Source organism: Cavia porcellus, unplaced genomic scaffold, assembly GCF_034190915.1.
Source record: "Cavia porcellus strain 051 isolate PalLab524CR breed Dunkin Hartley unplaced genomic scaffold, mCavPor4.1 scaffold_1, whole genome shotgun sequence".
Classification (NCBI taxonomy): Eukaryota; Metazoa; Chordata; class Mammalia; order Rodentia; family Caviidae; genus Cavia; species Cavia porcellus.
In genome coordinates, this window is record NW_026947484.1 from 191,410,589 (window position 1) to 191,431,489 (window position 20,901).

The 20,901-nt window shown below is 51.4% G+C and overlaps 1 protein-coding gene across 3 annotated transcripts in view; it reads left to right on the plus strand.

Annotated features, from left to right (window-relative positions):
• The window catches only part of Pax5 (paired box 5), a 177,907-nt gene that overhangs the window by 128,929 nt on the left and 28,077 nt on the right, over positions 1–20,901 (plus strand). For all 3 annotated transcript variants that reach the window (XM_063225330.1, XM_063225337.1, XM_003470877.3), the window contains one exon: positions 4,462–4,563. In XM_063225330.1, coding sequence (XP_063081400.1) covers positions 4,462–4,563 — 102 coding nt within the window. The remainder of the gene's footprint in view (positions 1–4,461; positions 4,564–20,901) is intronic.

Consider the following 20,901-nt stretch of genomic DNA (forward strand, 5'->3'; position numbering starts at 1 on the left):
CGACATCCTCCAGGGTTCCCCAGATGAGGGTCATACCATCTGTTGAAAACACACTATTTTCCTTTTCCTGGAGAGTGTATGCACTTTTGGTGGAGTCTATATGTGGAAAGAGTAAGGGTTTATGTTCAGAATGTACTTTGCCCATTTTTCTGTGACATTATTTTTGGTCTTTTCCCTTCAATTTTTATAAGTTCAAGATACATGGGGATAATAATCCTTTATCTATGATACATGCTGCAAATAATTTCTCCCAGTTTGTTGTTCATCATTTGTCATTTGACTTGCTTCTGTGCTGTTTTTATCAGCCAAACAGTTTTGTTTGTTATGTGTCAACTGCTTTTTTATCAAATTCTTTTTCCCATAAAAATAAATTTATGTAGCTTAAAAACGTATTTAACAGTATACCATGCCAGTATTCTTGATGTCAGATTACCATTCTTTTTCAAGATGATGGTGATAATAGATGACAATTTTTCAAAGAGCAGAATTACTGGAATGTAATTCATGTACCATAAAATCTATCCTTCTCAAGTGTACGTACAATTCAGGGGTTTTCAGTATAATCACAAATTTGTACAACTGCGGCCACACACACTTTGGAATACTTCATAACACAGCTCAAAGGGTCCTACACCCACTAGCAGCCCCCTTTCCTACTGTCCTGTACCCCAACCTCCTGGCAACCACGAAGATTTTTGTCTCTGAAGATTTGCCGTTCTGGGTGCTTTACAGGAACAGATTCCTACATATGTTGCTGTGTGTGATTGGCTCTTTTCACTCAGCATAATCATTTCAAGTGCATCCATGTCATAGTGTGTGCTGATATTTTATGCCTTGATATTGGCAAATATTCTGTTTTCTTTATCTACTAATAAGATGATGGATATTTCAGCTGTCTCCACTTTTAGACTGTTATAAAGAAAGCCGCTGTAACGTTGGAGTATCAGGTGTTGTGTGGACATTTGGTCTCATTTCTCTTGGGATACACATGGGAGTAAAAATGCTGGATCCTGTGATAATCCTACAGTTCCTCTTTTTGGGAAGCTATTGGACTTTTCCAGAGTGGCCGCACCATATTATATTCCTACTGGCAATGTGTTAGAGTCCCAGTATTTCTCATCTTTGCCAAAGACTTTTCCAATCTCTCTTCCTTATCATGACCGTTGTAGTGAGTGTGAAGTGATGTTTCACTGTGGTTTTGACTTGTGTTTCCCTATTGGCTGATGACAGTGAACATCTTTTCACATGCTTGCTGACCATTTCATTTATTCTTCTTTAGACAAATACCTATTCCAATTCTTTGCTCATTTTAAATTGGTTCATTAGCCTTTTTATTATTAAGCTGTAAGACTTCTTTATATATTCTAGGTACAAGTGCTTTATCAGATGCATGATTTGCAAATATTTTCTCCTATTTTGTGGGTCATCGTTGTACTTTTTAAATGGTGTCCTTTGAAGCACAAAAGTTTTTTAATGAAGTTCAGTTCCTTTTTCTTTGTCGTTTGTCATATCTAAGAAACCATTGCCTAATCCAAAATCATGAATATTTATGCCTTATTTTCCTTCTAAGAATTTTATAGTTTTAGTGGTTACATTTGAGTCTTTGATCCATTTTGTTTAATTTTTACAAGAGTGTGCATTGGGGTTTGCAGCATCATAGAAAGTTCTTATATCAGGATTATGCTAAGTTGGTGAAATGGATTAGGAAGATGTTTTTGAACTTCTATATCCTAGGAAAGTTTTTGGACTTCTATATCCTAGGAAAGTTTAATAACAGCAGTATATGTCCCTTAAAAGATTGAAAAGATTTGCCCCAAACAAAAACAAAAAAAAACCTTACCCAAGAAGTTAAATGGTTGACATACTTATTTTTAAAAAGGCATTTTTTCACTTTCTTCCAAGGTTATTAGGCTGTTATTTTTGTTTTTTGAGACAAGGTCTCATCATGTAGTCTAGGCCGACCAAGAACTTGCTTTGTAGTCCAGGCTGGCCTCAAAAGTGTGGAATCCTCCTGTCTCAGCCTCTCGAATGCTGGAATTACAGGCATGCACCACCAGGCCTAGCTCTGTGCTGTTATTTTATTTATTTATTACTTGCTCTTGAGTTAATTTTGATAACATAGTTTTCCAGATAATTGCACCTTTTGTTGAGATTTCCACATTTATTAGTATGGAGTATATTTTCTTCTTTTTTTTAATATTGTCTCATCTATATTTCTGGTTATATCTTCTCATTCTTCATCTTGATATTTGGGCCCCTTCTAAAAATCTTGATCTGTGTTTATCTATTTTATTGGTATTGTCAAATAACAATTCTTGGTTGTGTTTACTCTCTGTCTGCTCTTCTGTTTCCTAATTCCTTATTTTTTGCTTTTTCTTTATCAAGTCCTTCCTCCTCTTCCCTCGATTCATTTTATTGCTTTTTTTATCTGGCTTTCTACGTTGTGCTTTGGTAAGGCTCTAATTTTCTGAACCTTTGCTTGAGGGATCAAGGTTTTAAGGTCTGTGTCACAATAGAGGAAACTGTTGACCAAATACAATCCAAAGGGCAGCCCTTGCTAAAAGAAGAACCGTTGCCAAGGAGCAGGAGAACTGGATGCCAGGCCCGACCTGGCCCCAGCTCTGCTCAGCTCCCGTGGGCAAGTCCCCTGCCCTCCCCGGCCGTCTTCTCCTGGGAGGCCGGGAGGCGTGTGGCCCTTGTGTGGGCAGCTCCCTCAGGGTAATCCTTCCATATTTTACCAGGCAGGACTGTGTCTCCCTCTTTGATGTCTCTACCCCAACTCATTCACCCCTAAAATTCTGCAAGAGGGAGCCAACAAATAATAGTGACAGTGTCCCTGCTGCGAGGCAGTGAAGCTTCTGGACCTGTGGCCAGAGCAGGGACGGTTCTATGTGCAAGGCAGGAGAGTGGAGCGGCAAGGCACATGGCTTTGACGCTGGGTAACTCCTCTTTGAATCTCTGGCAGGCAGTGTGCAGCCGTGGACAAGTCTTATTTTGTTGTAAAGAGAAGATGGTATCAGCACCTCACCTGACAGGGCTGTGGAGCTTTGAGGGAGTTAACACTGAAAATACCCAGGAGAGGGTCTGGTGTCTTATGGTTCCTGAGTCAATGTTCCTAATTCGCGTTGTCATCATCAGCAATGTGAGCCTGGGCTGGGACCGGGGTGGGAGATTCCCTCACATGGGTGAAGGGGCAGCCCTGCCATTGGCTGTCCTACCTGTCTCACAGTCTGGCCGCTGTGACCTCAGATCTTAGTGTTTAGACTATGCTCAGTCTGCTTCCTCAGATGCCATTAGGACCCCCGACTCTCTCTAGCTGCAACTGCTCTGAAGGAGGCTGTGAACATGAGTACTCTACCACCACCATAGTGTCCCCAAAGCCAGAGGAGGGTCTGGCTGATGCTAGGGAACTTGAACAGAGAGGCACCTTCTCTGTCCTCTGTCCCTGTGGGACCTGAGTCAATTGCTCCTGTCTTCTATGCCGGGTCTCAGTTTTTCCATCTGCAAAATGGAAGCAGGGCTTGGGGCCAGCAAGCTCTTCTCTGGCACTTTTTGCCCTGATTCCTGAGCACAGATGAAGGGAACAGTTATGGGCTCCTAAAAGTTCCTACTTCTCTAGCAGGGCTGCTTCTTCCACTCACTGAGCAAAACTTTTAGGTCTATGGCATTCTGGCCTTGGAATACAAAGACTTGATCCTTAGAGAGAAAGAGTTGCCACCAATGACTGTGGGTGTTGGGTTAGCGGAAGATGAGAAGGGAGGCCCAGGAGGGGCCTGCAAGCTTCTTTAATGTGCCTTGTGAGTAGGGTCAGTTCTGCCAGCTTGAGTTTCCTGTCTAATCCTGGCTCTCATGAAGTCAGAACAGCTCCAGTGCATGCTGTTCACGTGGGAGAATGGGGCTCCCAGAGGTAAATCCTGGGGCGTTTGCTCCCCTGTAAAATGCCTCGGGTGGGGACACGAGCCAGAGTGCCTGGTCCAAAGCTGGGGAGGTGGGAGCAGAGGGAGGAAGGTGCCTCCTGCTCCTTCACTATACAAAGAGCAGCTCTGGGACCAGGAAGGAAGGTTTCAGAGAGCGGCCAGGACTGAGGCAGAGGACCTGAGGCAGGGATGCCCCACCCTCTGCTGGTTGTCCAGAGGGCAAGGGAACAGCTTGGTCTTTGAAGGCAGTGCTATCAGAGATGTCTTGGTGGCAGTGGAGCTGGGTGGGTAGAGAGCCCTGGCATTTGCCAGGACCTTTGCCGCTCTACCTTCCTGTTTTCAGAGCAGAGCCCTGGCTTGCTGCTGAGTGAGTGGAGCTGGCAGGGCTGGTGGTGAGTGTGAGCATGGGCTTGTAGAAGCAGTCGGGCAGGGCCATGTCAGCGGTCAGCGTCTGTGTGACAAATGTGCAGCCGTGTCAGGGGAGCTGTGGACAAGCAGCTGGCTGCAGATACTCACCCTGTGATTTGTTGCTTTTATTCCTTAGGACGCGACTTGGCAAGCACGACCCTCCCTGGGTACCCTCCGCACGTCCCCCCTGCCGGACAGGGCAGCTACTCAGCCCCTACGCTGACAGGGATGGTGCCCGGTGAGTCTGCGCTATCAGCGGCATCTCCAAGCGGGCAGTGGGTGGGGTTCTGGGGGGCACATCCTGCCAACAGCCCACGGGCCCCGCGGCTTCTGAGGAGCAGGCTGAATGAATCAGGCGGAGGTCTGCTCAGCCTCTGTCCTGCAGCGGAGTGTGCAGTGAGACCGGACAGCAGTGATGACAGCACTGAGGAGGACATCAGAGCGGGGTCCCGGGCTGTCACTCAAGCAGCCCCTTGCTGGTCACATGGAATCAGAACACAGAGGGATGCAGGGCCAGCTTGTAGGAGAGGTGTCACCAGCCCCCCTTTCCCTTTTTTCCTCCTCCTCCCCTCCCTCCTAACTGCAGCTCGAGCCTGCAGAAGCCCTGAGGGCCTCCCAGCCATCTCATGCCTGTGTTCAAGACAGACAGGGTGGAAGGTGTCACTTGATATGAACTGAGCACCACTGGAAGCCAATTCCCTCCAGGTGGTGAAGTATCAGTTCCAAGACATTTAGAAAGAGGGCTGCTGTGCCGGGTCCGTGGTGGGGACAAGGCAATGCGTCTGGTACTGGCTTTCTGTGAGTTAAGGGCACTAACACAGCAGCACTCAAAGGATTCTGTTTTGAAAGACTGTTTTTTTAAATCAAGGGAGAGCAAGCCTCTGTTAGATGTTGTTCTGCCTCCTTCTCGAGGCAGGGCTGCCTCTTGTTTGGTGTCCCTTGCAGAGACCACACCATGTTTCCCAGTTCCTGGCACTCTCAGGCCTGCTCCTCTCTGACACGCAGTGGGCTCTCTGGGCACACTTTCCCTTGGCCCACCACTTTCTCTTTGGAGCCTCATGGCATCTCTGAGAAGTAGGGGCTACACTATTCCTGAGCCACTCAGGAAGCAGGAAGAAGGGCCACCACTAGGAACCAGGTAGAATTAGGTTGTTCTAGGAGCAACTCCTGACTCTGCTGAGTGTCCCCCTCACAGGATCAGCCTGCAGGCCCAAGGGGACATGCTTATATCCTCCTTCCAGCCCACCCTGGATACCAACCCTAGTCAGGATGAGCCTCTTCCAGCCTTTTCTCCAGGGGCATCCCCCTCAGATAGCCCACGTCCCCTGTGTATGTACCCCACAGGCCAGGGCCTGGCTCTTGTGAGGACGTGGACAGAGCTGAGATGTGAGCAGTAGATATGCATGGCGGACAGTGAAGTTGAGGTGGGCATAGTCCGGGTGGGCTGTCCCTAGGCAGCAAGCACAGCCTGGCACAGAGCACCACGGAGCTCCAGAATTCTAAATTCTGACCCAATCCTCCAAGTTGTATCAAAGATGGATTTAACAAGGTAGGCGGATGGAGCATATTTCATTTAACGGTTTGTTAGCTTGATTTATGACTCTTAGATACGAGGCATATGGGAAATGGCCTGCGCTTGTACTCTCGCCCTGGGCCTTGCCAATGCTGGGGAGGTGGGCCAGCCTCACCTGCAAACCTCTGCCTTTCCTGCAGCTGCGAGGATGCACCCATGGCAGATCCAGGGAAATACTATGCACCAGGCAACCCGAGGTGAGGGCTCACACAGCGTCCTTCCTCAGTCACAGACCACCACCGCCACCACTGCTGCCAGCCCACCTCTCACGCCCAACCTTACTGAGTTAGTGTGCATGTCACTGTATAGCTCGAATGATCCCTCATATTTATGTAGCTTTTCCTGGAATACAAAGTGCTTTCCCTAGAACCTCCGCTTTAACAACTCTATGGACAAGTTCAGGATTGAGCTCAATCCCCACGTCTCAAAAGGTCTAAGACTCAGAGAGGTCGGGGAACTGCTCAAGGCTTCACAGCTCGCAGGCAGGGACCTGACCCCCGGCAGGCATCCATGCTTTGCACGGCGCTGCCTGCGTGCTCTCTGGATCTGTCAGCTCTTGCTTCTCGGTGATGTTGGAAGGGGAGACAGCAGTAGCACCAGGCTCTTTCCCGAGGGCACATTAGTAGGTGAGGCTGAGGCCCCCTCGGCTTCCTGCTGCGGACCTCCAGGAGGCCAGGTTCAGAGAAGCGGCTGAACTTTCTTGAGTTTATTCAAACAGAGCCTGCCCTCCTGCCCTGTGATTTCTCCAACCTTAATTACCAGGCTCCACATACAAATGGCTGTGGGCTGCCCAAACCCCCAGCGGGAACGGATGGCTGCTCCTTGTCCATTAATAGTGGCAGCAGGAATCACGAGACTGAACAAGGGCACAGCCTAACCCAGCCTGCTAGCAACAGCTGGACAGGAGTAACCACAAGGCCCTTGGGACTCTGTCCCCTGGCACAGAGGGAGGCTGCACAGCGTGGAAGGAAGAAAACAAGAATTTTGGCAGGGGATCCTGCTGCCCGAGAGCCCCCAACTTCTTCCTTCTCTCTCCGCCTCCTTTCTTTCTTCCTCTGCACCCCCTCTCTCCTCCCCCCTCGTTCCCTCTTGCTGGTCCCTTGCTTTGTCTCTCCTCCCCCACCCAGGGCCCAGCCAGAGTCGGGGTAGGAATCTGAGCTCAGCAGCACCTTCAGCACCCAAGCCAGTGTTCTCATGTCTTTGAGACTCTCTTCCCGCATGTTTCCAAATTCCTGTTTCTTGGGTGGCCTGTGCACACTGTCTTTGCAGATTACTCCAGCACGGAGAAGGCTCCCTTTCAACAGACAGGGACCCTGGGCCTGGCCCTCAGGCATCACTGTGGCCTGGCTCCACCTCGTCTTTCTGGCTCTCTGTCCCAGCCTTTGCCATCCCTGACCATCCACCGAGGCCTCAGCACACCATGGACTGTTGCTAGTGACCTCCCTCATCCCATCCTTTGGTTGGATCACTTCCCTCCATGACCATTCAAGGCTGAAGCAAATATCATCTGTCCTGCAAAGCTGCCTTCTTCTTCTCCTTCTCCTTTCCTTCTCAAGGAAGGAAAGCTCCTCCTTCTTCTTCTGTTTTGTTTGGTTGGTTTTTGTTGTTGTTCTCTTTTTGAGACAGGATTTCGCTATACAGTTCAGACTGGGCTTGAACTCACTTTGCAACCCAGGCTGACCTCGAACTCACAGTGATTTTCCTGCCTCAGCCTCCCCAGTGCTGGGATAATAGGCACGTGCACTCCCTAAAACCTTGTGAGGTGGCCTCCGCTGGGCTTTCTGCCTCCTCAGCCACTGTCTTTTGCACCCTTCCCTCCCCTCCTCACACATTTGGGATCCTTTTCGTGAATGAGCCTTCACTGGGACCTTTCCTGCCTATTGTACCCTTCACCTGCCTGGCACATTCTAGGTCTCTTTTCTGGGTGTTAGCGAAGTGAAAATGGCAGGGAAAATTATAGTGATCTCTGTGTTAGTTTCCTTGGCAACTATAACAAACTATCACAAACAGTGCTAAAAAAAAACCAGTAGAAACTTGCTTCCCTACAACTATACAGCCCCAAGCCTGAAGTCTGTATCAATAGGACAAAATTGAGGTTTGGCAGGTTTGTGCCCCCCTGGAATCCCTAGGGAGAAGCCCAGGCCTCTCCTCTTGCAGCTCTTTGTGGCTGCTTGGCTGGGACGGCATCATCTGGGCCAGGCCTTTGTGACGTTGCCCTGTCTGAACTTCACACCACTTCTGGGCAGTGTCTTCTGGGTCTCTCTCTCCTCTCCTACAACGATACACAGGAATTTAGGGATCGCTTGGACAATCCACAACAATCTCCTCATTCGAGATCCTAACTGTATCACATCCCAGACAAGCCTCCCGCCATAGACACTTTTCTTTATAGGGCAACACTGGTGGAACCTTTACATATACGGAAAAGAGACCTAGCACGTGCCAGGCACTATGAGGGTGCAATAGGCTGGAAAGGCCCCAGCGAAGGTCTGCGTCACGAAAAGGATCTCAAATGCATTAGGAGGGGAGAAGGGTGCAAAAGAGTGGCTGAGGAGCCAGAAAACCCAGGGGTGAGGACAGGAATACACCACTGCCTGTTTAGGATTTCAACTTTGTACTTGTTCAGGTTTCTGTTCCTTAAACTCTTGGACTTCTGAGTCCAGGATGCATTCACTTGTTTGTGACCGCACCAAAGGTGACATGATGACCCTGTGTCTTACCCCAGAGGGCCCATTGGCACCCTTAGAGGCAGGAGGCTCACAGCCTTGGGGGAATCGAACTTTCTGAGCTGCTTTTCCCACCATTGGCTTTGGGGAATGTTTGACTGTCACTGCTTCCATTTAGAAGTAAAGGCTTCCATTTTTAATGTCTGCTTTGGGGACATGCAAGAAGGGACTATCTCCAGGGCACATTTGGGCAGTGGAGCGCCAGGCCTGAAAAGTAAACATAACATTGTTCTACATTTAAAGTCAGCTCATGGGCTTGAACCCCTGGTTCTGGCTCTAGGGCATTCCTATGTCTGTAAGGTGGCTTTCTGTTCTTCTGTGATATTTGGATTCCATCTCTGCAACTCTGCAAACTCTGCCTTGCTCTTCGTGATCAGCTGTATTAAAGAAAGCAAACCCGGCTATTGTATCAGCTTAGGAATGGAGACAGTTTTCAGATTTTGTTTTCATCAGCTCTCAGCAAATGCCAAAAGTTTTGCACCAAAGATTCCATAGTGTCTTGATCGGTGTAACTACCTGCCTGATTCCTGCCTAAAGGTATTTGTGCAACCTAATGGATATTGACATGGCATTTGAAACTCTTAAAAATTCTGGGCTGGAGGGGAAGGATGGGGGATTACTGCCCTTTGGCTTTAGTGAGTCTACAAAGCTAAGTGGGCATCTTTGAGAGGAACCAGTCAGGATCATGTATCCACTCTGTGAGCTCCTTACTGATCCCTACTTCAGGGTACTAGGCCAGAGTGCCAGGAAGCCCTGACATTGTCATCATCCTCTATCCCCGGGCTGCAGCAGGTGCAGAAGCAGCGTGGTTCGCGGCCTGCCCGGCCCTGTGCACTGAGGGGCCTCTCCAGGCCTCTGGTTCCAGGTGCTCTACCTACCTCCACTAGCAGACATCACTTCCGGCTGCCTTGCAATAGTTATGCATCGGCGTGGCTTTTAACCTCTTAAAGGAATAGGAGATGAGGGTGAGGGAGGAAGTGGCAGCTGGGGCCAGAGAGGAGGGCCCCCCTGCAGGAAGGATGAGTCACCTGTCCTGCCCACCTCAACTCCTCTGGCTTCTGCTTAAAGCCCTCCGCCCTTCTCTGCCCAGCCTGCCTGGCCCTCCTTCTACATTTCCCCTACTCATATTGTCCCCATGACCTAAATGTAGTAGTTTCCTGTTGCTACCATAACAAATTACCACAAAGTGCAGCTTTCTGTAGCTTGTAGATGCTTCCCTGCCTTCCCTGACTTGTGAGCCCATTACTTCATCTTCAAAGCTGGCAACATTGGGCCAAGTCATTCCCATGCTGCCCTCTCTCTCCCCTGCCTTTCTCTCCACTTAGAAAGAGTCATGTGATTGCCTGGGCTCACCTTGATACTCCAGGATAATCATCTAGTTATCAACCTTATTTCTGGTGGCAACCTTAATTTCACTGTGCCTGTAACCCAATGGTTTTGCGGGTTCCAGGGACAAGGGGTTAGACACACGCCGTCTAAACAAGGACCTGTCGAAATGAAGATCCACGTTAGTTGATCTATTGCACTTGGAGGCACTTTTGTTCCTGAGTGAGGTGGATATGTTTACTTTTTTACCCTCTACAATGTAAAGTGAAAAAAAAATCTTACCCAATATCAAAGCTTTAAAAAATCGAGAAGAATAAATAAAAAGGACTTCCACCAATAGAACTTGCTGTTAATATTTAAACATAAATGGTAATGAGACATGAACTGTAACATAATTTGAGAATTTTTGTGCTTATAAAATTGGTTTTACAGATGAATAATAAATGATGTATAAGATGGCTTAAAAAAACCCAAGGACACACATCCCCATTCCTTTTTTGGAGCACCTTGTTCTTGTCATTCATGGTCCTAAGCATTTTGGAGCAAATTTCAGAGTGGCTTCCTTGTCCTTCCCTGGCTTCCCTTGAGGTCTTCGAGGTTCATAAGGATAGTACAGGGATCAGGACTGTGTGGGTTTTGCTCCCTACTGTGTTCTTGCTTCCTAGCAGAGTTCCTAGAACTTGGTGGCACTCAGGAAGCAGCAGCTGGAATAAAATGAGCTGCGGGCTGGGCTGCCAAGGAAGCTCAGCCCAGTCTGCTGAGGCCCAGTGAGCTTGGCGCTGCAACAGTGCAGCCAAGGACGCTGGGTCTGACCGGGGACTGGGAGCAGGACTCTGCGTCATGCTGCGAAGTCGTGGGAGGCTGGGTGGTCATGAGCATGGCTTCTGGAGCCAGGCTGCCTGGCTGTGAATTATCATCCTGCTTCCCAGGAGCATGCTAGTTGCCTGGCTTCTCTGGACCTTGTTTCTTTCTCATCTGCAATGGGGGCGATATAAATGCAAACATTAAGTGGTGTAATAAAAACTCCTGTAATTTTTTTTAATTTTAATTTTCACATCCAGAGCTCTCCTGGAGAACTCATACGCCACGGAGCCCCTGGCTCAATGGAAGAGCCAGTTAGAGGAGGATGTGGTCACAAAGAGAGCGTTACTAAGTGGGAGTGGGAGTGCAGACTTTGACTGTCATAAGTTTGGAGAAAATGGAGAGGTACAGGGGTTGGTGCAGTTTAAAAGGGCATTCTGACAAGGGGCCCTTGAGCTCGGTCTTCAGGCTGCAACTGGAAACAACGGGCGAGGGCACTGGGGCAGGGTGGGCTGAGTCTAGTGCCTGGCACGGGTTCATGCAGGTGGAAGTGCAGCCTGGCAGATCAGGCTGACTAAATGGGGTCAGGAGAGGCAACAGGAGCCCGTGGAGAGGAGGCAGGTGGGTAGGCTTGGAACTTGGTTTTGGACTTGGACAAGTTTAGGATTAGAGTTGGCAACTTTTGGAGGCCTAGAAGACATCTGGGTGAGGGCCTGTGCAGACAGGTGGGGAAGCAGGCCAGGAAGATGGGGTGAGGTGTGGCCCACCAAGACATGTGGGCATGCCCAAGAGGAGCGAGGGGCACTGTGGGAAGGGTGTGGCATGCATAGCCCTTGGGCTTCCTCAAGCCTGCCTCAGCTTGTGAGGTCCGTTGGAAATGATGGTTGTGCAGTTATGCAGATGCTGGGTGAGATGAGATGGGTGTGGAGATTCTGAAGAACAGAAGAGGAGGAGCTCTTTCCTCTATTCGCAGCAAGACCATCCCTGCCTGAACTGTGAGTCTCACCTGCTGTGGGAGCCATGCAAGCTGGGGACCCTACCCCCAGGCAGGGTCCTGGCCTAACTCAGCCGAGGACTCCTGTGTAATCTTTCAGGTCTTTCTCAGCTCTCCTCCAGTGTATGAGCCAGGAGTAAAATATATTCTGCGCAGTGGTTGGCACTAGCCTACGAATCAGAGAAACAGCTTCTCCAGCCCTGTATATAAAATCTCCCCTGCAGCTGGAACAAAGCCCACTGCAGTAAACAGGCTTGGGAGGGGCCAGCAGAAACCTGTGAGAGTTTGGTGGAGGGGACTCGAGTATCAGACAGGAGATGGGACCCTGTGTGTCTCCCTGACCTGAGCGGGGCTCAGGAGGGTCTCTGTTCTTAGCTCTGTTCCCACGCATGCCTGAATTTTTCCCTAAGCCACTGGTGGCTCTCTGGCCTGGGCTCCTTCCAAGCTCTTTCCACACCTTCGCCAGCCTCATTCTGAGTGCCCAGGTGCACACCTGTTGCTTGTTCCTGACTCTTTGCTTCCCTCTAGTGGCTATTAGTCACGCTGCCAGGCCAGAAATGACCCCAGACAAGCCAAGACAGACCGGCAAGTAGTCATTCATCTGTCTGTTCCTTCTTCAGACACTTCCTCAGAGTTACCTGATGCCAGGTGTGGGGTATGTGTGGCATCCTAGACTCGGCTGCTGCCCTCAAGGAGCTCACAGTCTAGCTCAGGAGATTTCAAATGCTATCCTTCTTTACTATATTAAGAGGTGAAACCCAGGCATGTACAAAGTGTCCAGAAAATCAGGGAAGGGGCTGTGGAGTTGGCCAGGGAAATGGGGGCGTGGAGAGACTCAGAAAGGTGTCCCAGAGGAGCCACTTGAGCTGGAACTGGAAGGGTAGGTTTGCTAGTCCAAGAAAGGACCCAGGTGTGAGAAACACCAGGGGAACCAGAGAGCACCGGAGTTCATAGGAGGGCGTTGGGGGAGCTACAGGAGCCTTGAGCACTGGAGAAGGGGAGCAGGCGGGTGAGCTGGGCCTGCTGGGGAAGGACTCTGAGCCCAGCCTTGTCCTGGTGGCCCCTGCCCGACAGCAGCCGTCTGCCCACCCAAGGCCAGGCCCAGCTCGCTCCTGCTCCTCTCCCCTTCTACTCTTTCTCCATTTTTTGTGACTGCCTTCACCTGACCACACTTGAGCTCCAGAGGCCGAGTTTGGTGTCCCAGCTAGGACTCCCCAGAGGACTGTGAACAGGGGTGCAGGGCCCCAGGAAGGGCCCCGGCTAACAGTTTAAGAGCTTTTCAGGACTTTCCAGTTTGACATCTTTTGCCTCTAAAATGCAAAAGGAAAACTTGAAAGCCAGCATTAATAAATGTTATATGAAATGTCTAACACATTGTAACATTAACTTCATTAACTATTAAACTTAAGGCTCATAAAAATTTCATTACATTTGAAAATAATTTCTAGGTTTGATTCTCCCCTTTGTGAAACTTCCCAAGTCTGCCTTGACTGTGGAGAAAACATAGCTGATCATTAGTCCAGTTACTTGTGGCCCAATAATGTCAACATAAGAATTATTTTAAAAATTTTAAAAATAAGCTTTTTGCATTTTAGAGTAGAAATTATTATCGTGGCGCCTTTAATGTGCTGTAAGGTGGGGGACTTCATAGGATAGTCCCTGGGTGGCTAGGAAGGAAGGACTTGGGATCTTGATTTGCTATTGGACCCTACTGACCTAATAAATGAATGGCTGGGCCTCCAGTTGATCAGGTTGCAGTAGCCACCACTCCCTCCCTCCCTCCATTCATCCCTTTCTCCCTGCCCTCCCCTCCCCTTCCATGTCATACTTGCTTTCTCCCTCCCTCCCTCCTTCCCTCCTCCCACCCCTTCCTCTCTTCCAACTTTACTGAGCATCTACATATGCCAGGCATAACCCTAAACTCCTTGGCAGGCCAGTCAGTACGGATCTAGCAGCAGGCAGGTACAGTGACAGGTAAGCCCAGGGACTCTGGGAGCGCACAGGAGGAAGCTCTAGCCTGGAGATGTCAGGCTCAGAGGGCTCCAGGCTCTCTGTACAGAAGGAGTGGGGCAGGTCTGAAGGGGCTTTGACGGACTACTGTGAAGTCTGAAAAAGCACCAGTGTCCAGGAATGGTGTGTGGGCGTGGTGGTTAGGGGCACAGCCAAAGCCTTCGAAACTTCCATGGTACTGGGCTTGGACAGGAGAAAGATCAAGCAAGGAACCATTCTCACTCAGGTTTGCTGTTGAGGGGGAAACGTGCCACCAGCCAAGACAGAGAAGTGAGCGTTTCAGGTGGGTGGGACAGTGCGTGTAAAGGGCCTGAGACAGGCTTTGCCCCTGTAGGCAGGGGACTCTTCCCAGACCCCAGCATCATTATATTGGGCAATCTGTATTTTACTCCCTTTGACCTGCTGGAATCGGCAGCCCACTGTCTTCAAGACCCTGTCAACTTCCAGCCCATAGCTAAACTAAGCTCCACCTCTAACCCTGAATTCCACTTAACAGGTGTCACATCTATTCAGTGCCTGAGGCCCTCAGGGCTTGGGTTATGGCCTCAGAAAAGAAAACACTCTCCAAAGAGGCCAAATCATGAACTCATAAGCTAATTCTACTAACCACTCCAAATGCCCCAAGCTGCATGGTGCTTCACAATCTGCAGAGGGCACACTGTTCTGTCATCCCCAGGTGTCCCTGGGAGTACCTACAAATGTGTCCCTGTTTGAGAGGCAAGCTGCCAAACGCAGAGCAGAGACATGCCTTGCCAGGGCACACACACAGCAGACCCGGGGCCTGGAGCTTGCGTCTCCAGTTCACTGAGCCCTGGTGCCCATGGAGGCTGAGCAAATGGAGACTATTTGACAGACTTGGGCCCAGTGGCTTCCCCAGTGGCCTTCCCGATGGGGGGGTTCCTTCATGGCTGGGAGAACCTTTCCCGCCAGGACACTAGGAGCATACTTGGGATTCTGTTGCCTCCTATCTCCCTCTCCTCTTCACTTGCCTGTGAGGGATCTGTCCTCTGAGGCCCACTCTAAATAACCCCTCTTGCAAGGAACCTCACTCCCCATCCCAGAGCCCCCACCCCACGTGTACCCCGCAGCACCAGCCAGGCCTGCTTGATAAGCACTGAGGTGCCTTCATGCTCTTATCTCTGGCTGCCTCTGAGGCGGAGTCTGCCTGGCTTCCCAGAGGATTCCTGCCCGGTCTCTCACACTCCCGAAGCGGGTGCTCCGTGGGTGTGGGTGGGATCTTTTGAGGAAAGCACCCTGCCCTCCCTCTCTGTCTGACCCAGAGTCCAGGCCTTGGAGTTGGGTGTGTAATTAAACAGGGCCCCAGCGCCACTCTGTGCCGCCCTTCTGCTATCTGCTCTGGCTTCTCTGGCCGGTGCCGAGACAATGGCCCTGGTTACCCTCTGTTTGAGTTATTTATTTTTTCACTTTTCCCTCCTTCCTCTCTCACGGGACTTGCTCTTGCCCTCATCCCTCATGTTTCCCCTTTCACTTGACTGTCATTCTCATTGTCCTCCCGGGGCCAGGAAGGCAGGGTGACAGGCAAGGGGAGCCCAACCGGGCCGGGGAGGCTGGAAATATAGTCATTAATGGGACCCGCGAAGTCCAGATGTCCTCCCTGAATGCGGGTAATTTGTTTTTAATGAAAAACCACGCGGTGACCCTGAACAAATGAATTTTCTTTATAAGGAGTCTATGTGCAGAGGCACAAATAAAGGACTGAAGCAGGGAGACTTAAATCCAGGCTGGGAAGAACAAGAGGAAGAGAGAGGCAAGGAGCAAGAGAGAGCAAGAGAGATAAAAGGAGAGAGAGGAAAGAAGAATTTAAATGAAAACTGGGTCATCATGTTCGTCTCAAGAGCAGTCCCAGGTGGAAAAAGCCTGGGGACTGTCCTGCAGAGCTGGGTGGTGGCCATTTTCAACTCTCGAGCCCCCTAGCCTCCTTCTGGGTTCTCTCAGTGGTGCCCTCATGGTGGCCTGAGATGGCACCAGTGTGAGTCCCATTGTACCAGGTGGAACCTGAAGCTTCCGAAAAGGGGTCCACACAGGTCTCCTGTGGTTGTGGGTAGATGACAAGGGAAAGACTTGGCCAGTTTGAAATTGAACTCATGCTGCGTGAAAGCCTAGAAATTGCTGTCTGTGTGGGACCAGAGAAGAGGTGGCCAGAGCAGACCTGAGAGAATGCAAGCTGTGGTGTCTGCTCTGAGGAATGCTGGCTTGAACCAAACTTCTGTGGCCCCTAGGATTCAGCGCTGGGACTTTGCCACTCGGTAGCCATTCTAGGACCATTTAGGGTGGCAGATTCCTGCAGAGAATGCTTAGGAACAAACCACTGGAAAAACAGATGCCAAGAAATTGGCATCGGCTTCTTGCAAAAGGAGCCATGCACCTTCTATGAGCTTTGTGGAGGTGTGGCACAGCTCATGGGGCCGGGCAGTGCAGGCCCTGCCCTGGCTTCTGGTAGCACACCGTGTAGAAGAAGCATGGCAGACATTTAGCCCGGGCCTGGGCTGGGGATGTCTGGGGTGTGGGGCAGGCTCTGTGCTGACACACCTCTGGGAAGAGGACGGCCCTGGTACATTCTGCGCCACTTTGCCCTCCATCTTGCTGGACAGACTGGAGGTGTGCAGGGGGACAAGGAGAGACCTTGTGTGGGGACACAGGCTGTCAGAGGAGGTGCCAGCTGGCTCTCTCTGCAGGCAGTGGCCTGCTCCACTGGGTCCCTTCCTAGCGAAGCAGGAGACGAGGAAGCGTTTTTTATCCCTGGCCCTCCTTGTGCAGACTCAGCGTTGACAGGAGGGTCCAACAGAAAGAAATGATTGCTTTCTTTCCTTGGATTCAGTTTCCCGCTGGAAAATGTAACCCAATTAGAAAATCAGACAGATAGAAAAATCTGACCACGACCCCAGCTGAGGTCATGAAATCGAGGCTTCCGTGTGGGGCTTTGCCTCCCAAGGTCTCGGTGAGTCCTGGCCGCCTCGGGCTCCGGGAGCAGAGCTTCCTCACTGCTGGTTTCCTCCCTAATTGATGATTTATTCCCCACTGACTTCCAAAATGGATTTGAGGCAGCTTCTTGACCTTTCCATAACATCGGCCTGACCTGAAATCCCCATCATGAAAGAGGAGGGCTGCCGGCGTTCCGGGAGGAGGCCCAGGGCGGCCGCATGCCCACCCCCACCCCCAGTGTCTGCCGGAGGGCGGACTGGCTTTTGCCATGGTGCCACCTCTGTGCCAAGCCCTGCACCTGGACTGGGCTGCGCTTCCCTACGGGGAGTGGGGGTGCCCTTGGAAACAGCGCCTCTCTGGATGCAGTCCAGAGCACAATTCCAAATCACACTCCCAATCAGCAAGAAGATCACCAGGAAAACTGGGACAAATCGCGATTTCCACAATGGACAACTATAAACACCAGAAACGGTGCCAAACTGGCAAATAAATCCCTCCAGTAAAGTCCTGGATTACTTTCACTGCCAGCGAGCTGAGGGGCTGGGGTCCCACTTGATTGTCCTTGTGTGTGAACTGGATTCTGGGCTTCTTTTTCCTCCCTCCTTTCCGCTGTCCTTCTTTCCTTCCTTCCCTCTGTCCTTTCTCCTTTCAGTCCTGTTTTATTCCTTCCTCCTTTTTTGCCCCCTCCCTTCCTCCTCATCCCTCCCTCCTCGTCCCTTTTTCGTGTTCTGCCTTTCTTCTCTCTTTTCACTCCCTCCCTCTTTCATTCATCCACCCGGCGGACAGTCTTCACTTGGCCCTCACTGAGCCCAGTTCACAGTGGTGGCACGGAAATGACTGGGTGGATCTCTCAGCACCCAGGACTGTCTGTGAGAACTGCCCATGTCACCTGCTCAGGATGGAGAGAAACCAGTTAATGTGAGAGTTTGGCTGCAGGATCAAGGCAGAATCCTGGGGGACAAAAAGAGCTGAGGTTTGGGGGTGCAGCACCTGACGGGGATGGATGGCCTGATGGTGGCCAGGTCTGGACCAGCTCGTGCTGGGTCTCCCTGGGATGGCCCCCTGGGAAGCCTGCCCCCTGGAAACCTAGGTCCTCCAAGCCATGCTGGGCTCCTGTGTACAAACAGAGGACTCCGTATTTAGGAGCGGGGAGGAGCAGGGAGCTGCCCTGAATGGCTGCCTGCTTTGGAAATTTCTATGCATTTGTAATAACAAAATTACCATAATTTGCTCGTTAACGCAGCTAGATCAGTCAAGCATTGTTCCATCACAGGCGGGCGGGGAGGCCGCGTGCCTCTCTCCGCACACTCGCCCCAGCCAGCCTGCCAGCCCGTTAGAGCGCTGGAAATTAGCATGCAAATGGTCCTAATTCGGTGGGCGAGCTGTCAGGCAGCGCCTCTCCGGCCTCGTCTCTGTGAAGGCCCTGACAGCCCAGCTCCGGAGCTGGCCCACCCTCCTCGCTCCAGCTAGGAGGGGCTCTGAGGGGCACCTCCAGACTGACAGCTTGGCGGCCTCCCTCCCTCCGTCAGCGCCATCAGGCCTGGCGGCAGGCTCCCCAGGGAGCAGGCAGGGCCTGCCACCTCGCAGACCTGAGGAGGTGGGCAGCGGGTGGGCTGGGGGTGGGGTGGGGCTATCCACACTCAGGTCCCCCAGCCGGGGCTGGCTGGGCAATGGGCAGTGGGTGAGGGTGCTGTGGTGGCCCTGGCTCTGAGCCCAAACTGAGGCACAGGGGCCTCCCTCCTGGTGAGTGGCTTCTTAGTGGCCACGTGGGACTCTAGGACACCTTTTTCCACCTGCACATCTATCAGGGGCAAGTTCAAGTCCTGCCTTTCTCCCCTTTTTTTGTCTCCTCTGGCCTGATGTAGCCTGCCCGTCCTCTGCCTTTTCTTCCTTGGAGCCTCTGATCAGGACTATGCAAGAACTCTGCAGACTTTGTGGAAATGTGGGAGGCCGAGAAGCCAAGAGGTGTGGCAGGACACCCCAGATTGGGACTCTGTCCAGTGGGGCCTTTGTGCTCCTCCAGATTTCCTAGGCTCCAACCAGGAGAGTCTGTTTTATATCACTGGCCTTCAGTCGGCACCCTGTGGTGGAGGCATGTTGGTTTTCCCAAGGCTGCCTGGGGGACAGCGAGAGGGAGAAGGCCCTGCTCTGTAGCGTGTCAGACATTGACTGGGGCCTCCATGGGCCTGTCCCCACACTGACTCCTCCCATCCCTCAGCCTGGTTGCTGTCCCCCGTGGGCTCAGTGCACTGTATTTCATGGCAGGGGAAGGTGAGCTGGGCCTGCCTGCACCAGGACAGAACCTTGTGGTCATGTTGCTGAGCCTGGTTTTATTTGGTTTTAAAATGGGATCCGTGTTGCCCAGGCTGGATTTGAGCTCCTGAAAAAAAATTTCTTTTTTCTTTCTTTCTTTCTTTCTTTCCTTCCTTCCTTCCTTCTTTCTATTTTCCTTCCTTCTTTCCTCTACCACAAGCTACAACTCGAGTCCTCAGAGTTCTTTTGGCAAGAAAAAGTGTGGGTCCCCGAGAGCGCGAGCGCCCCTCTGCCTGACATGTAACCAGCACACTTCCTTACTGCCCAACCTCAGCCCCTCCCCTGTGAAGGCCATGATGGTCCATGCTGGGGGATCTGTGCCTGTCCCAGGGCTTTGCTCACTCTTGGTCCAGATAAATACAGGCTAAAGGAGAACCAGGAGGGTTGGGGACCTGCTCGTCCAGTTCGCAGTCCTCTCGTTTGTGACAGCACAGAAGAGGGGTCGGTAGCACAGGGCTTGTCCTAAAGCTCTCCCCGGCCGGTTCTCAGGGTCCCGCTCCTTTCTTCTCATGAGCAGATGCAGCGCCAGCCAGGGCTCAGGCTGGATCTCTCGCCCTTGGCCCACTCCGCTGGCTTCTGTTGTACAGTAAACAACCTCGTCATCTCTACGTGGCTGCCCTGCCCACTCAGTCTATTTTAAGTGCATCCTATTGGGCCTTTTTAACCGTCAGATAAATGGAGTGTTCAGAGAGAAATTCAGAACCCTAGCGATGCTGGCCGTCTTGGAGGGCGAGGTGGGTTCATGAGCCTAAGTGTGCCTAGGCCCACGTGCTTCTCAACAGAGCCAGGCGCGGGACAGGTGTCCAGTGCGTGCTTCAGGAGCCACCTGAAATAGCTCAAACAGGAAGCACAGGTGTGAGCCAGAAGCCTCCCAGCCCGCCTCCTTCACCGCAAACACTTGCCCTAGGACTTGCTTTCTGCCCCACGTGGCCTCTTTGTTACCTGCTCTTTGGTTTGTCTGTCACGGGGCAGAGACTGATGCCCCAGCCTCTCAAATAGCTGCTGTTGGCTGTTTGGAATGGAGAGACAGAACCCTGCCAACTGCAGCATCCCTGGCACCGTGGAAACGTCTCAGGGCCACCCCTGGGCCACCAGAGGGCTTGGAACTGAAATCCCTGAGAGCCAGGACTGAGGCTATGTCCTTTGCCTAAGTCCTTTGCATCCAGGAAGAATCGCCAAAGCTCCCCCTAGTGGACATGGTGGATGCCTTGCCCCACGTCCCTGTGTGGCAGGGTAGACATGGCCTTGGCCTGTATCGGCCTCGGTTTACCAGCTTCCACAGCCACACTGAGAGTCGTCTCAGCGCCATGGGGACCCCGCATGCTACTTTTGTTGTAGGTCCTGTGCGAGGAAGAGGCACAAGGTCACACAGAGCAAAGACTAGAATCCAAAGTGATCTCTCTGCCACCTAGAGAAGGTTCTTGGCTCTGATCAGCTGACCACCTGCTTGTGTGACCACATGGCCTGGCCTTCCCAGCCTTGCAGCATTAGGTCCCCAATGGCCATATGATCCACTTTGTGGACAGGGGTCTGTATTTCAGCAAACATTTGCAGTGACCCCCCTGAAGGCCTCCCCTGCCATCCTTGCCCGGTTAGTCCATTCTCAGCAGGAGCCAGCCTGAGTCAGGTCACACCCAATTCTCCTCTCCAGTCATGCAGGCCTCTTGGCTATTCCTCTAACACACCACCCATATTCCTGCCCCAGGACCTTTGTACTTGCTTTTCTCTCTACTTGGGGTGCTGTTGCCACAGATACTCACATGACTGACTCTCTGGTCCTTTGACTTCTTATTCAAAAGTTACCTTCTCAGCAAAACCATCTCTACTCCTTTAAAATTTTATAACCTTCTAAAATTTATAACCTCCTCTAAAATTTTATAACCTTCCTAA